Raw genomic sequence first — 17,647 nt, forward strand, 5'->3', positions numbered from 1 at the left:
AGTCTCAGATCTTCATCTGAATCTTATGAGTTTAGAGCTCACCTGCATTTGTGTTCTGCCCTACTAGGTATGCTTCTACTCGGGATTCCACCCAGATCGTGGTTTCCTCCCTCTGGTTCCAAGCGACTCCCCACAGCGGTCTTGCCCCAGCTGGTCCCTGCTCCACCACAGCTCTGCCTGAGCCTGCTCTGCCCCTTTCCCTCTTCCACCTCCATCGGGACAAACTGACTGAGATCAGCGCATCTCACCACCCGTCGGGTGCCACTGGGACCTTCACACCTCGGCAACCCTCCTATTGACCCAACTCTCGCCCCTCCCTGGCGGATCGCCCTGCCTGCATGAGTAAGTGCCACTCGCACAATCCTGCCTCAGCACCCAACTGGACTCACGTCTCTCTTTGCTGGTTAAAATTGAATCCTTCAGCCCTTGTAAAACAAGATGTCCTAACAACGTTGTTTCCCATAATTCACAATTCTTCTCATCTTCATCTCCATCGTTTTAACCAGCAGCTATGTGCCATGTCCTTTTCTTTTCTGTACATCTTCCTTATTGACTTAAACAACAGGCGCTCACTGTCCATTGTGACATTCACCTGTTTAATTGATGTCCAAACTGTTCACACATTCTGGGCCTGTAACCTGTTAGCAGGTTCACTTCTTGGTACAGCGTTAAATGTGACGCACATGAAACACAGTTTCGCTTCATGTTGTTCCTCCTTCGTTTGAAGGACACACAACTTTTATTTCACACAGGTGTGTTAAATCAGACAGGTCACGTAATGTGACGTAGAATAAACCAATAATTAAACAAAAATAAACAAATGAGACCACAAAAACATTCATAATGTCAACAGTATGCATATGTGAATATATACACGCAGACATGTATGCATATTTATATGTATACATGTATATACATATAAATATGCATGTATACATATGTTTGTACATGTATATTTACATATACATGCATATATGTAAATGTCGATGCATATTTACATGCATGTATGTACATACATATACATATACACTCACCGGTCACTATATTAGGTACACCTGTCCAACTGCTCATTAACGTAAATGTCAAATAAGCCAATCACATGGAAGCAACTCAATAGTCATGTGGACATGGCCAAGACGGTCTGCTGCAGTTCAGAACGGGGAAGAAAGGGAATTTAAGTGACTTTGAACGTGGCATGGTAGTTGGTGCCAGACGGGTTGGTCTGAATATTTCAAGAATTGCTGATCTACTGGGATTTTCACCCACAACCATTTCTAGGGTTTACAGAGAATGGTCCGAAAAAAAGAAAATCCAGTGAGCGGCAGTTCTGTGGGCACAAATGCCTTGTTGATGCCAGAGGTCAGAGGAGAATGGCAAGACTGGTTCAAGCTGATAGAAGAACAACAGTAACTCAAATAACCACTTGTTACAATCGAGGTATGTAGAAGAGCATCTCTGAATGCACAACATATCAAACCTTGAGGTGGATGGGCTGCAGCAGCAGAAGACCACATGGAGTGCCACTCCTGTCAGCTGAGAACAGGAAACTGAAACTACAATTTGGACAGGCTCACCAAAATTGGACAATAGAAGATTGGAGAAACATTGCATAATCTGATCAGTCTTGATTTCTGCTGTGACATTTAGATGGTAGGGTCAGAATTTGGCGTCAACATGAAAACATGGATTCATAGTGCCGTGTATCAATGGTTCAGGGTGGTGGTGGTGGTGCAATGGAGTAGGGGATATTTTCCTGGCAGACTTTGGGTCCATTAGTACCCAATTGTGAGTATTGTTGCTGACCATGTCCATCCCAATGACCACAGTGTAACCATCTGCTGATGGTTACTTCCAGCAGGATAACGTGCCGTGTCATAAAGCGGGAATCATCTCAGACTGGTTTCTTGAACAGTGAGTTCCCCGAACTCAAATGGCATCCACAGTCACCAGATCTCTATCCGATAGAGAACCTTTGGGATGTGATGGAACGAGAGATTTGTATCATGGATATGCAGCATACAAATCTACAGCCACTACGTTATGCCATTTGCCATTATGTCATTATGGACCAGACTCTCTGAGGAATGTTTCCAGTTCCTTGTTGAATCTAGGCCATGAAGGATTAAAGCACTTCTGAAGGCAAAAGAGGATCCAACCCGGTACTAGCAAGGTGAATCTAATAAAGTAGCCAGTGAGTGAATGTATTCATATATGAATACGTATATGAAAATTCTTGACATATGTCAAGAACATTCTTGAAAGCAAATGTCAAAACAGCACAGCGGTAACTCGCAACCTTGGCCTCCATGGCCAGTGACAGAACAGGACTTATTGATGGAGCTGACATGAAGAGATCAGCTCTATGATGGCCATTTTAGTCTTCATGCGTAAAGAGAGGAAGAGTTTGGCTATTAAGGAATATAAAACAACTTGAGTATTATGTACTTAATTTTCCAATACGTGGCACAGTTAGGGCCACATTTGAAGAGGTTTGGAATGGTCTTAATTTGGTTTCTTGCTTCAATAAAAGTATTCACTTTCAATACACAAATTGCCCCTTACAATTGCTTATTAATAGGCTAATAGATGAATAAACAGCTACCACTCAATCCCTATGTCTGCACACTTCATAAGCTTCCTGCTGCTGTATAATGGTGGATATATGTACAAAGAAATATCTAAAGAAACCCTCTAAGAAAGTTTTCTAGTAGTCTCTCCCTCTGTGTTTATTTGTATACAGCACAAAGTGAAATCTGGATCATGTATCCACTCAGAACACATTTACATTTCTGTCTTCAAGATCACTTGATACTGATGTTAATGTCAGGGCTGAACAGGACCTCAGTAATATCAGGCCTCTTTATGTTGCGTTTTTTGCATAGTTTTAGTCAGTGGCTTGTACAATTGTAACATCATAATGGTGGATTAAATGGGTAAACCCCCTATAAAGACCCAGGTACCAAATGCATGACACACTACAGACAGCCCAATGTTGTAGGTATCCCATTAACTGGCCTGCCTTCTGATGGGGTATGTGCGTCTGTTTGTGTGCAAGAGAATAATTGTGTATGCAAGAGTGGTCTGTGTGTGAGAGCTTGAAATACTTAGAAAGTACTTTAAAACAACTTACAAACTTGCTTTCTAAGTCCCAGCAGCAGCAGTCACTCAGATACCGAACCACCAGACCCCTGATAAAGTCAATGAGCAAGATGCTGGCCACTGTGAAGATCATGTCAATAATAGAAAGCTTCAACATCTCCTGAAAACAGATGAACATGTAGATATTGTTATTTTACTGCTGAATTTTATACATTAAAAATTCTAGATTAAAAATTGGGCATTTACATTTTTCGTGTTGGATTTATTAAGAGAATAATTAATTTGAATACTTCATTCAAATTAATTATTTGGAGATGGCTTGCTGGCAAGCAAGCCATCTTTCCAGTTGAAAGAACTGAACTGTTATGCACACATATACATATTTATACTGTCAAGACTGGGTTTTTGTGGTTAGTTTTGTGTATTTCTGGGTTTTTGCTGTTGCTCTTTTTAGTTATCAATTATGTTTTAAGTTCATGTTTTGTTTTACTCTTCTTTATTATTTGTTGTTTCTAATTTTGTTAGATCTTTCTCATTCTTGTGTTTCTTTATTTTAGCCCCCTTTTATATACGTATATAATCCATTCCCTAACATTCTTGTATATTCTGTATATTCTGTATAATCTGTATAATCTGTGCATATAGCTCCCATATTTATATTTATATTTATACACAATATCTATATCTCTTTGCTATAACCCCTTATAGTCCATACATACATAGTCTTGTACACCTGTAAATAAATATTTATATCTCGTAGAGCACTTCTGGATAGATGCAAACTACATCTCGTTGCTTGTACTTGTGACAGTGCAATGACAATAAAGTTGAATTCTATTCTAATTCTATTCTATAGTAGTGTTTTGTAGTTATTTTATCTTGTTACGCTAATTAGGTTTATTTCTTTGTTTAGTCCTTCTGGTTATTCTAGTTTCTGTGTTCCTAAGTTCTCCTTATTAGATCAGCCTGTTTCTGTTACAGTTTCCCCTCATGTCTTTTTCTCTTTCTAGTGTTGAGGAAAAATGATTATTTTTAGTGCTTAATACAGTTAATCTTACGGCATGTGTAAAAGGTATTTTGAACATTCTTATTTTGAACAAATTTCTTAATTTTGAACAGGTTTGTGTTAAGGATTTAAAATAAACTATTGATGGGCAAGTATTCAAACTATAGGAACCAAATGCAGATCAAAGGGGTCTCTCAATGGGGCTCCTGCTGTGTTGTCAGAGCACAGGAGGCCGTAAAATTAGCATCTGCTGAAGGGCAGTATCACTTGAGCCTGGAGGAGAGATAACGGGAGAGACTCCGGATTTCACAGGTATCTGTGAAATCTTATCTTATGTTTTTCTTTACCCAAATGACCGTAGAATCCAGGAGGCCAGGATGCAGCTGTTGGCTCTTTTGTCGAACCAGAGAGCAAATGGCCTTTGATCTTTGGCGTAAATTGGGGGGAGTTCTAAGTTTCTCTGAGTGTCCAAGGTAGCTTCCAGTTGGTCAACCAGAGGTACGCCTTAATTGAATATATTAAAAAGGAAAGACACACCTTCAGTATAAGAGTTTGTGCACAGGAGTAACAATTCAGAAAGCTGCCACTATTTTGCTTTTTTGCATCAGCTCTCTCCAAAGACGCATCCTTGTCTGTCTTTGTCTCGTCTTTGTCTTGTCTTTGACGCGTCTTTGCCTTTCCTTTGTTTTTTCTTTCTCTATTTTTTCCTGTCTCAAGGTAATGAATGTATATCTCTGTTCCTCTGCAGTTTTGTTGTTAAGTCATACGTTGCTTTGTATGGGATTAAACGCTGTAATTCTGTGACGTCAACATGCATTATTGTTTCCTTGTGGCTGCACGTCGCCCGCTGAGAGTACCTGGGATCTAGAGGAAGAGAGAGCCAAACTTTTTTCCAAAGTTAATTAATTTAATTATTCTTCCTTAATACTAGTTTATCATGTTTTCTTTAGTCTTAGTGTTTCTTTAGTGTTAGAATTATTTCCAGATTTGTTGTTTTCTCCCTGACTCTTTTGTATTCCACTGTGTATCCTCCTACCTTATCCCTGCTCCTCAGCCTGACTCCTGCTCCAACTTCTTTCCGCTGTAATCAATTAGTCTCGTCAGCTCTGGCCTTTGTCTATTGCTCTCAACCTTCCCAAGTATTTCAACCTCTCATTTTCTCCCACAACTCGCCAGATCCTCATGTTCACTCTGGTCTATCCTTGGTGCCTTCCTGTGTTCCCCTCATGTAGCCTGCTTGGATGTCTTTGGGTTTATTTTGGTTTTTAAGTATTTTCATCAAACCACCATTTGAGCTGCTGCCTCATTACATCCAACCATCCATACATACAATTTCACACATTCATACAACACTGGAGGTCAAAAAAACTATTCTTTTACGTCATCCACAGCCACATTAACTCAATGAAACTTGGAAATATAGGTATTATTAATTTTGAATTTATTAATTCACAAAATTATTAATTTTGTGTTGCACAGCAAAGGGAAAACCGAAGTACAACTCGAAACCACTTCTTTCTCGCCCCTTGTTCTGGTTTTCTGTTTACCTGTGCTACCCATAAATCTGTCCAGTTAATCAGGACAAAATTTGTTGTTTTTTGGGCTATTTTGTCCCTATATTTTTCTGTTTAATTTAATTCCAATAAAAACGTGTTTCCCCTGTCTGATACTGTTTTATTCTTACAAACACCTTTGTATTTAAAAGATTTTTAACAGGTAGGATATTCTAGTAAAAGGATTAGTGCATATATCTATAGCTTTTCATTTTAAACGGGTAGGATATTCAGATAAAGGAAGCCATCTTCTTGTGGTTTTCTCATGTATATAAATTGTTCCAATGCTAAGCTAAGCATAACTCCTAAGCTTCCACTTATGTACCGTCACTCAAATAATGTTATCCAATATATTTAACATTAACACAACCTGCTATAGTTTTCTGTCTGTAAATATGATGGTAGCAGTTTTGGACACATAGTACTGACAGATAGACTTAGCTATCTATCCGTGCTACGGTAGGAAAATCTGACGAGGTAGCACTGAACAAGGTCAAGCTACATGCAGACTCATTTCCATAGCAACTGACAATGCTACTTTATGTTTTAGGATTCAACACCAAAAAACAATCAAATATTTTGCACAAAGAACAGAACATTCAGTCTGTTGCAGTTGTATGATTTTTAACTTGTACATTGGGGTTTACCCTGGTGAACGAGAGGGTAGCCTCTCTCCACCTATGGGTGGGGGGACGGGTCCTGACTGTTGTTTGTGTTTATGGGATGAACGACAGTTCAGATTACCCACCCTTCTTGGAGTCCTTAGAGGTAGTACTGGAAAGTGCCCCTCCTGGGGACTCCCTTGTTCAACTCTCACATGAGCAATGACAGTGAGACCTGGAGGGGAGTGGTTGGAAGGAACACCCCCCTCCCGATCAGAACTCGAGTGGTGTTCTGTTGCTGTACTTCTGTGCTCGTCACGGATTGTCCATAATGAACACCATGTTCAGATGTAAGGGTGTCCATACGTGCATTTGGCACCAGGACAACCTCGGCCGCAGTTCGATGATCGTCATTGTTTCATCAGATCTGCGGCCGTATGTCTTGGACACTTGGGTGAAGAGAGGTGCGGAGCTGTCAACTGACCACTACCTGGTGATGAGTTGGCTCCAGTGGTGGGGGAGGATGCTGGTCAGACCTGGCAGGCCCAAACGTGTTGTGAGGGTCTGCTGGGAAAGTCTGGCAGAATTCCCTGTGAGACGGAGCTTTAACTCCCATCTCCAGCAGAACTTTGGACATGTTCCAGGGGAGGTGGGGGACATTGAGTCTGAGTGGACCATGTTCCGTGCCTCCATTGTCGAGGCGGCTTATCGGCGTTGTGGCCGCAAGGTTGTTGGTGCCTGTTGCGACGGCAACCTCCAAACCCGTTGGTGGGGACCTTCGGTGAGGGATGCTGTCAGGCTGAAAAAGGAGTCTTATGAGGTCTTTTTGGCCTATGGGACTCCAGAAGCAGCTGATGGGTACCGGCGGGCGAAGCGGCATGCGGCTCGAGTGGTTGCTGAGGCAAAAACTCGGGTGTGGGAGAAGTTTGGCATTTGGAAAGACTTCCGCATGGCTTCGAGGCAATTCTGGTCCACCATCCGGCGTTTCAGGAGGGGGAAGCAGTACAGCACCAACACTGTTTATAGTGGGGATGGTGTGCTGCTGACCTCAACTCGGGCAGAATACTTCGAAGACCTCCTCAATCCCACCAACATGCCCTCCATTGAGGAAGCTGAGCCTGGGGACTCTGGGTTGGGCTCTCCAATCTCTGGAGACGAGGTCGCCTAGGGTGTACTCCAATTATAGGGGAGTCACACTCTTAAGCTTCCCTGGCAAGGTCTTTTTAGGGGTCCTGGAGAGGAGGGTCCGTCGGATAGTCGAATCTCAGATTCAGGAAGAGCAATGTGGTTTTCGTCCTGGTCGTGGAACACTGGACCAGCTCTACACTCTCAGCAGGGGCCTGGAGGGTGTGTGGGAGTTCGCCCAACCAGTCTACATGTGTTTTGTGGACTTGGAGAAGGCATTCGACCGTGTCCCTCCGGGAGCCCTGTGGGGGGTTCTCCGGGAGAATGGGGTACTGGGTGCTTTGATATGGGCTGTCAGGTCCCTGTATGACCAGTGTCAGAGTCTGGTCCGCATTGCCGGCATTAAATCGGGCTCATTCCCGGTGAGAATTGGACTCCGCCAGGGCTGCCCTTTGTCACCGATTCTGTTAATTACTTTCATGGACAGAATTTGTAGGCACAGTCAAGGTGTTGAGGGGATCCGTTTTGGTGGCCTTAGGATCTCATCTCTGCTTTTTGCGGGTGATGTGGTCCTATTGGCTTCATCAGGTCGTGATCCTCAGTCTCCAGTGGTTCTAGGCTACCCGTGGCTCATTCTCCATAATCCACACCTAGATTGGAAGAGCAGTCGGGTAGAGTCCTGGAGTACATACTGTTTATCATCATGTCTTCACTCTGCTCTTCCCCCAGTGGTCTCTCATCCTGCAGATGAACTTTCTCCAGCTGACTTGGCCAGTGTACCATCTGAATACCATGACCTTCACATGGTTTTCAGTAAGTCACAAGCTCTCTCTCTTCCTCCTCACCGTCCATATGATTGTGCTATTGACCTTTTTCCAGGAGCACCACTACCCCCCAGTCGTTTGTACAGTATATCCAAACCAGAGAGGGAGAGCATGGAGAAATACATCAGTGAGTCCCTGGCAGCTGGCATAATTCGTTCATCAACTTCATCTGTGGGAGCCGTGTTTTTCTTTGTTGGTAAGAAGGATGGAACACTTAGACCACGCATCGACTACCGGGCCTTAAACCAGATCACTGTAAAGAATAAATATCCACTGCCATTACTTGCCTCTGCTTTTGAACTCGTTCAGGGAGCCACTATATTCACCAAACTTGATCTCCGTAATGCATACCACTTGATCAGAATGCGAGAGGGGGACTAGTGGAAAACGGCATTTAGGACACCACTCGGCCATTTTGAGTATTCGGTTATGCCTTTTGGCCTCATGAATGCACCAGCCATGTTCCAGTCACTAGTCAATGATGTCCTTAGGGACTATCTTAATCAGTTTGTCTTTGTTTATCTTGATGACATTCTCATTTTTTCAGGATCTCTAGAGGAACACAAGAGACATGTCCGCCTGGTTCTTCAGCGTCTTTTGGAGAATCAGCTGTTCGTCAAGGCAGAAAAATGCGAGTTCCACGCCTCATCAGTTACATTTCTTGGCTTTGTGTTGGGGAGCGGGCAGGTGAAGACGGATCTAGCGAAGGTTCAAGCAGTCTTGGACTGGCCAACTCCCACGTCTCGCAAGCAACTTCAACAGTTTCTGGGGTTTGCAAATTTCTACCGCCGTTTCATTAAGAACTATAGCCAAACTGTTCTTCCCCTCACCAACCTCACATCCACCAAAGCTAGTTTCAGTTGGTCACCTGAAGCTGAACAAAGTTTTTTAGAATTAAAGAGGAGGTTTTCTACTGCACCTATCCTCATGCAACCAGATCCATTAAAACAGTTTATTATTGAAGTGGATGCCTCTGATTCAGGGGTAGGGGCAGTTTTGTCACAGAATTCTTCCATTGATAACAAACTGCACCCCTGTGCGTTTTTCTCCCGTCGTCTCTCATCTGCAGAGAGAAACTATGATGTAGGTGATAGAGAACTTCTGGCCATAAAAATGGCTTTTGATGAATGGCGTCACTGGTTAGAGGGGGCTGAGCATCCCATTGTTGTCTGGACAGATCATAAAAATCTAGCCTACCTTCAACAGACCAAGAGATTAAATCCCTGACAGTCTCGCTGGTCCCTCTTTTTCTCCAGGTTCAACTTTACAATTTCTTACCGGCCAGGGTCCAAAAACACCAAACCAGATGCGCTTTCAAGACAGTTTTCCCCCGATCATGATACACCTGCTGCCACCATCATTCCACCATCATGTGTTGTCGGAGCCCTTTCTTGGGAGATTAGGTACCAGGTACTGGCAGCTCAACAGACTGAATCCGGTCCTGTTAATAGACCATCCAACCGTCTCTACATCCCTTCATCTGTTAGAGCTCGTCTCATTCATTGGGCCCACACAGCAAGATTTTCATGTCATCCTGGCATTAACAGAACAGTCTCTCTGGTCAGACGAAACTTTTGGTGGCCATCTTTGTATAAAGATGTCAAAGACTATGTGCCCGCCTGCCCCATTTGTGCTCGCAATAAGACCCGCAATCAACCCCCCAGTGGGTTACTTCAACCTCTTCCAGTTCCCAAACGTCCTTGGACACATACAGTATATCTCTAGACTTTGTTACTGGACTGCCACCTTCAAAGGGCTTCACCACCATTTTAACTGTCATTGACCGCTTCTCTAAGGCTTGCCATCTTGTTCCCTTACGTAAACTTCCCACCGCCATGCAGGCTGCTCATCTTCTAACCAAACATGTGTTTTGTCTGCATGGTATCCCCACCGAGATCCTGTCTTTCCAGGTACATGCAGAAAACAGAGCATAAAGGCCCAAGAGAAATAAGTAATCTTGCAGTTTGATTTAAGTATAATTAAAAATAGATATATATGTACTGTATGTGCACATATAAACACTGAATGAATTTCTGAAATGTATTTTTGTATCTTGATCTGTAATGATTATAAAAACATGATGATTGGGGTTGATACTTAATAATGGATTACAATGTGTTGATTATTAATTGTGTTGATGCTTGATAATTAATAATGGATTACAGAACTGTGTTGGTTTAAAATCATACTCAAAGTTATGATGAATGTAAATGATAAGATGATTGTGTTAATGATTTATAATGAATTAACAGAAATGTGATGATTTAAAAAGATGGAATTAAAGTGATGGGTGAGGTCCTGTTCTCAGGATGTGTCGCAATAGGCAGGCTGAGTAGAGCGGGGGAGCAAGGGAGTACGAATTGCGAAAGACGCCAAATGCTAGCAAAAAGAGGAAGTTCACATGATGTTTAATGCTGTAAGTTATGCAAGGGCTGACGGTTGGGGAAGGTTGGAACTTTCCATAGACTCATCGAACGTTCAAGAAGTCATGTACACCATCTCCCCATACACAACCATGGGCTGAGATAATATAAAAGACGGCAGAAAGAGGAACAAACTGTTCTTAGTCCGCGGCGCTGAAGACGAGTCAACAGGAGGACGCAGAGAAAAGATCAGCAGACGACAGCACTTTGGAGCTACGGGGAAGTTGAGACTTCACGCCGCTAGAAAGGGACAAGATCCTTCAGCCCCCAGCCCTGACTCCTGATTCTACCGCCGACTCTGCCTCAACCCAACGATCTCAAACTCACCGCAACAGACTTGGAGGAAAGACAAAGATCCTTGGAGGGATAAAGAATTGGGTGTTCAAAGGATAATGACCCGTTCTACTTTGCTTCTATTCTAAAGAGGATTTTGCCACACAAGGAGCAAAGACTCTGACCAAGGAATTGAAGACTTCTGTTGCCGAGATCAACTGCCATCTGGGTATGAGTTGAACTGCTCCCCAAAAGCCTCACTCAGTTTATTAGTGACACAGGTCAGGGAAAGGAATTAGGATAAAATGTTTGGTTTAAGTTGATTCTATTATTCTAAATTAGTACTGTAATCTCTAATAATTACTCTGTATGTCACTTATCCCTGCTAAAGCTTGCTTAATAAATATATATTTTTAAAATTCTGTAGAGGTTGGTGGACATTGAAATTAATTGAGTCATTGAGTATTTTAGTTTCTCCAATTAAAGTAACATTAGTGTACATGATTCTAGTAATGTGGTGGCTTCGGACTTTCCTTTAGTGAGTATAAAAATAACGACCCTGGGACTTGAATCTAAGTCACTAAATCTAATCTAGCCATTTAAAGGGCCGGTTATTTTAGAGGGAGGGCTACCGTTAACAGAAGTGGTTATTGGGGCTACGCAGCTGTGAGGGCTACTCAGTTGACTGTTACTTAACTGTAGAGGGTCGTAACTTCTGGATCGAAGGTAGTTAGAGCTAGACGAGCCTCTCTCGCCACCAGTTTAAACAGATTATCTCTCATAGACCTCCTTTAGGGTAAGACCCAGGTCTTAGAGATATTCCGGACCTGTTAGACAGAGAACTGGTCAGTAGTCAGCCCAGAGGAGTTGTGAGGAGTGGGCGGGGCTGACTATTGCATAGTAACGAACATGATGTTCCCACTAAGGCTCCCCCCCCCCCCCAATTTTCTTACAACGTCCTGCAGTGTGTGATGTGTTACGTGGTGGTGTGTTGAATATGCCCGATCTAAAATCGGGTATATTCAACATTGTCTTGGCCCGATCATCGCAGCCTGTGGGGTTTTCCCTGACTGGGAGCAAGAACACAACCTGTTGAATGTGACAGGTAGCCAATCAGAAAGCGCGATGATGTAAGAACCCCAAACAGTTGACATGGCGCAATTGAGAATCCGGTGGACATCGGAGGTGATATGTGGAAATGTTTATTACTATATGTAAAGGTCATTTTTATATATGTTTATTATATGTGGTGATGTTTATTCAGTTAAAAACGTTAACTACAAAAAAACATAACACCTCCAAATCAAAGAACCTAGCACCAACTAGTGGCGTTGCCAGGGCATTACACCTTTTTGATGCATACCATTACTGTGTAAACAAAGATTGTAGATTGTTATTAGAATGTATTCATGTAAATGTGTTAACAGAAATTAAATTTTTGTTGGATCATTGTCATGTAAATAGGGCCTAAGGCTGTATTCACACTGCAGCTTGAAGAGACCCAATTCCAATTTTTTGTAAAATCGGATTTTTTTGCCATGGCCGTTCACACTTCCAAATAAAAGTGACCTGTATGTATTCTGCAGTGTGAATGAGCAAATGACCTGAAAGTGTCACACATGTGCAGTAGAGGGCTCAAAAACGTCAGTGTTCTCAGTCTTCTGCCAACCGCCATAAAAAAAAGTGCTCAGTATTTGTGGTAGTAATGAAGATGTTCAGGTTGGATGAATGCAATTTGGACATTAGGTCACATTTGAATGGGATACGTATCAGATACCCAAGTGGCCTGAGTCGCATTCGAAAAGAATCCGACCTGTGCTGTTCAGACTGTCTTAAAAAGATCAGATACAGGTCACATCATGTCAAAAAAAAAAAAAACTACAGACATGTAGTCCGAATTCGAGGTCTGCATCAAAGGATTCGAAGGATCGGTCTACGTAGAGTGGGTCCTTCCAAGGCCATGAATAAACTAAGACCAGAAGAGAAAAGCTGTGAATTCGGACATTCACCAACTGTCCCCGCCCCCACCTCGGCGTAACTCATGTTGCCTAGCAACTGTGACAGCATAAATCAAAGAGTGGCGAAGAAAAAAAACAACGGAGTTGAAGTTTGTTTATTAGTCATGTATTACTCGTGATTTCTGTATTATTCTTCACCTTTATAGTAATGGCTGTTCATAGTAAAAAAGAAATCTGTAAGTTTGATTCTAGAATGTTCAAACATGTATTGCACATTTCTACCAGGAATAAATATAAGCAAGCTATTCACTTTCAAATATAATACTCTCCAAATCTCGGATAAGCCATTACAATTAAATTAAGTATGTTTGAAGGCTTAACTTTAATCAATCAAACCCATTTGCTCAGGAATATATCAGTGTTACCCATGATTGGGGTTTTGAGTGATGAACCAGGCTGGGAGTTTTAAAGGCCTCAGGAATCTTTTGCAGGTGTTTAGAGTTAATTCGTTGCTTCAGATGATTAGGTTCATAGCTTGTTTAGAGACCCTTTTCATGATATGCTAATTTTGTGAGATAGGAATTTTGGGTTTTCATGAGCTGTATGCCAAAATCATCCGTATTAAGACAATAAAAGACCTGAAATATTTCAGTTAGTGTGCAATGAATCTAAAATATATGAATGTTCAATTTTTATCGTTACATTATGGAAAATAATTAACTTTATCACAATATGCTAATATTTTGAGATATACAGTATATATACTGTATATATATATAATTATTATCACTTTCCCTAAATTTGTAAGCTTGAAATATTAATATCCATTTAGTTGTGGTTCTTGCAGTAATTGTGCTCTGGGCCAGCCCCTCCTTCTGTTGCACTCAAACCAATTAATCTACAAGCAATTAAACAGGTAAGGTAATCTGCCGGTACTCAAGAGCAACTAAGGGACACTTACTCCACTACACATGCATACAAGTAGTAGCAAATTTGTTCAGGGGACAACTGACAGATAAAATAGATTTTATTTTCTAATTCTTGGGTGCCCCACCTCTTCCTGATGCTGCCCTGTGGGAAACTGTCCATATTGCCCACATCAAAACACGACATTTATCATTTATGCACATTTTCAAAAAATGTTTAAGAAAAGTTTCATTATCTCAAACCAAACCTTTCTGAAGATTCTCATTTTTCTAGGTTTTTATATTCAGGAAGATTTAAAGGAATTAATTTTGTTTTAAAAGACATTTAGAAATGTCCCTCTCTATTCATTTCTGATAGAACTTGTATGTGAACTTGTTCATCTTTTCTGTCTTTGGTCGCTCCCCTTTTGTCGATGTCATAACCTGGTTCAGTTAACTAGCTAATTCTCTGTGGGAGAGTGGCTTTTACACCAAAATAGGTAGTTTGATTAATCATTATGTAATGCATTAACATTTTCAGATGAATCACATGCATTAATATGTTAATGCTGACAGTACTAACACACAATTTTTGATTGCGTTAATTGCAGGGTCTGTAATTAAATATTCTCAATCCCATTTTAATTAAAAACTATATAGCAAAATAGGCAGCATTTTCAATTCAAAAACCCCCTTTGCTCCTAATTTTTTTAACTGAGATGAGCTCAACAACAAATATTTTTGTTTTTAAATCTGTTTAGCTTGTTCCCTGATCACTTTTGGAAATTCTTTACAACTGTGGATGCTGACATTACCACTGAGGACGTCTGTGCTTCTGCAACATGTTTAGCGTTTGGATACTATCTTAGGTTTGAATAGCTTTGTTGATAGGCCATCTCCTTTGTGCACAGCCAGCAAAAACAAACAGTCTTTTCCAGTGCCCCATCAAATTGGGTTTTTAAAACAAAAGTTAATTCCCAGTGGGCCAAGCGTAACAGTTTTGTTCATGTTGAATGCAGATTTTTCTTGTACAACTTTATAGGTGTATCAGAGACATCCATAAGTGTGTGTGTGTATTTGTATGTTTGTGAAACCTGTCCAACATAGGTCTCCCAGCACTGGTCCTGTTGAGATCGTGCATTTTTCTCAAAAGGAATTGTCTGGTTGGATGCAGTAATCAAGCTGCTCCTGTTGTGGATGAAGTTGATTGCTGTGCTGATGGTTGCCATGGTACTGTTGTGATGCTCAGACACAGAGATCCTTGATACTTGGACAGAGAGACTGGATATGGTGAAGGTGGTGTTAGTCCAGTTACTTGAACTCACATGAGGCTGAAAGAGAAATATTATATAGTCAGAACAAAAATGAAATGATTGTTTTTGTGTAGCAGAGTTCCTGCATGGATGCTGTCCAGGGCGAACACTTTTGCACAATTGCAAACCAATTTTGTTTTAAACAAACTAACAATTTTTCATCCACATGATATTATAAACTACACAATAAGGAAATGCAACATCTTTTAAAAATATTTTCTTTCTCTTTCTGAGGGGTTGGGGGAGTGTATGCTTAGAACCTTTTTGTGATGTAGAATTCTCTACAGCCACAATCAAAGCTGTACTAAATAAACTCAACAGGCCATGCAGAGTTTCCCTGTTATCGGTATATTTTCTTATGCATAGTTGCTTCAGTTTAGTTTATTTGTGTAGCACCAATTCAAAACAAATGTAGTTTCAAAGCACTTTACAAAAAGGTAAATTCAGTCTGATCATACAGATTATAGTCATTTGATCCTAATTATCGAGTAATGCAATCAGATTTACTTTGTTACTGAAATAGAAAGAAATCAGTCAATCTAGAGGAAATCCAACAGAATGCATGAGAATACTGAACATGCATGTAACGACTGGAAAGAAAAACTCCCCATTACAAGAAAGGGCAGCAAACATAGCTAGGACCAGGCTTAGTGTGACCGGTTGTCTGCCACAAACAACAGGAGGTTTGAGAAGAAAAAGCATACACACAATATACACACAGAAGTGCTAATCCAGGTCTATACTGATGTTAAAGAAAAGTAAAAAGCTACTAAATAGAATCTTTAGTGGCTTCATCTAAAAGAAGCAACTAAAGCATATTTTTCATCATTAAAACTAAAAATGTTTGATGCAATCTAGGCCATGATATTTCAAAAGAGGATTGATAGAGCTAAAACTATTAAACTACTAAGTGCAGATAAATCTGACAGTCAGTGAATACCAGTGGCCTCAAAATCAAACCCTGCCGTATCTCACACAGGTGCTGAGGTGTTTTTTTGTTGTTTTTTTTTAACGAACATTAGCATAAAAGTGTCTCACTCAAGTAAGCGTTGCTGCTATAATGCTAACCCAGTGTTCTAACCATGATAAAAGGTTGCTGTGATCAACAGTATCAAAGGATGCAGTTAAGTTTCACAAGCACAAGAGTCACAAATGGATCAGTCATTTTGCAAACAGCTTTAGGTTGTTTAGGATCTTGGGTTGTTTTGGAATTTGATTATAGATTCTAGTTTTGTCATTATTCTGAGCTTAGTTTCTTATTCTGATTAGATCAGCCATGTCCCCTTAGGGCAGTACTTCTCAAAAAGTGGGGCGCCCCTCTCGACCCCCCTGCAGTGGGGCCGCGTGGCAAAGTGTAGGGGGGGCTCGAGAAGACTTTATAATTCTCGAGCCCCCCCTTATAATTCTGCCACTTTATAATTGTCTTTATTCATGCTTAACAGATAAACAAGCTTCCGGTCACTAGGTGGCAGCAGGGTTCAAACTAATCAACAGGCTGCCTGGTTAAGCCAATAGAAGAAGCTACACAGCCGTGTTGTAAAGGGAGCAGAGGAAAAAAATGGAGTGAAGGATATAAGTTTTGAAATTTATCTACCGTCATAGAGGAGAGATGGAGTTTGACAGTGAAAAGAAAAAATGGCAGCAGAGGTCAGTAAAGCAAGTACGACAGAGTTTTATGGCCAGGCCAAGATATTTTTATTTTCAAATACAATAATACTACAAAAACCAAGTCATAATAGCAGAATAAAGACGAAATATTGCCAGAAGAAAGTTGTTAAATTAAAAAGCTCAGATAGAGTGATAGGCAGGGGTGCCGTATGGAGGGGATATGACAATTCCAAGGGCCCCTGACCAGCAGGGGGCCCTCCACAATGTTTCTTTTTGCTTGTTTTGTTCATAGAAATTTGGAGAAGGTTCTCCGGGAGTATGGGGTACCGGGAACTGCTCCAGCTGCAAAACTACAACACCTAGACCAGGGGTATTCAAGAAAACTGTGAGGAGGTCCAGTTCAAAGAAATTTCCTCAAGCAGAGGTCCGCAATATCGTCTATTTGCAGTATGACAATATCGGAATACATGGTGTTAAAAAAAATAATAATACAGGTTAAAATAATTTCAAAGAAGTTTATTAGCACTGAAACACAGGATAACATTGTGTGGCTGCAGTTTAAATTAAAAATAACTAAATTATGTATTCAAAAATAAAGAAAGTGCTTAAGAAAAAATAGCAGCTTCAGTTTCCTTTTGTTTGAACAATCTCAATATTTCTGCTCAACAAAACAACTCTCAAAACACCTGAACTATTTCTCTTACATCTGTCTTCCCCCAATTTCCCTTGCTCAGTGTGAGAATTGAGCTTTGGCTTGCCCTGCCAACATTTTAAATCTGGGCTTGAAGGAGGTCAGGGCCATTCTCATGCACATGTGCAGATGCTCATTGGTGAGCTTGGAACGATATTTTGTTTTAATTATGTTCATTGTAGAGAACGCTGCCTCACAGCTGTATGTGGAGCTGAACATGGTCAAGATAAACAGGGCCACTTTTTTCAGATCTGGGAAAGCTGTCTC

The 17,647-nt window shown here is 41.1% G+C and overlaps 1 protein-coding gene across 7 annotated transcripts in view; it reads right to left on the reverse strand.

The window, feature by feature from the left end:
* The window catches only part of tmc3 (transmembrane channel like 3), an 80,578-nt gene that overhangs the window by 34,879 nt on the left and 28,052 nt on the right, over positions 1–17,647 (reverse strand). For 6 of the 7 annotated variants that reach the window (XR_004338964.1, XM_032560808.1, XM_032560807.1 and 3 more), the window contains 2 exons: positions 14,863–15,099; positions 3,131–3,259 (listed from right to left, as the gene is read on the reverse strand). Coding sequence is in view for 6 of the 7 variants with exons in the window: in XM_032560808.1 (XP_032416699.1) it covers positions 3,131–3,259; positions 14,863–15,099 (366 nt within the window). In the remaining variant the exon portion in view is untranslated. The remainder of the gene's footprint in view (positions 1–3,130; positions 3,260–14,862; positions 15,100–17,647) is intronic. The other variant, XM_032560809.1, reaches the window with a different exon arrangement.

The sequence above is a fragment of the Xiphophorus hellerii genome, chromosome 4 (assembly GCF_003331165.1).
Source record: "Xiphophorus hellerii strain 12219 chromosome 4, Xiphophorus_hellerii-4.1, whole genome shotgun sequence".
Taxonomy (NCBI): domain Eukaryota; kingdom Metazoa; phylum Chordata; class Actinopteri; order Cyprinodontiformes; family Poeciliidae; genus Xiphophorus; species Xiphophorus hellerii.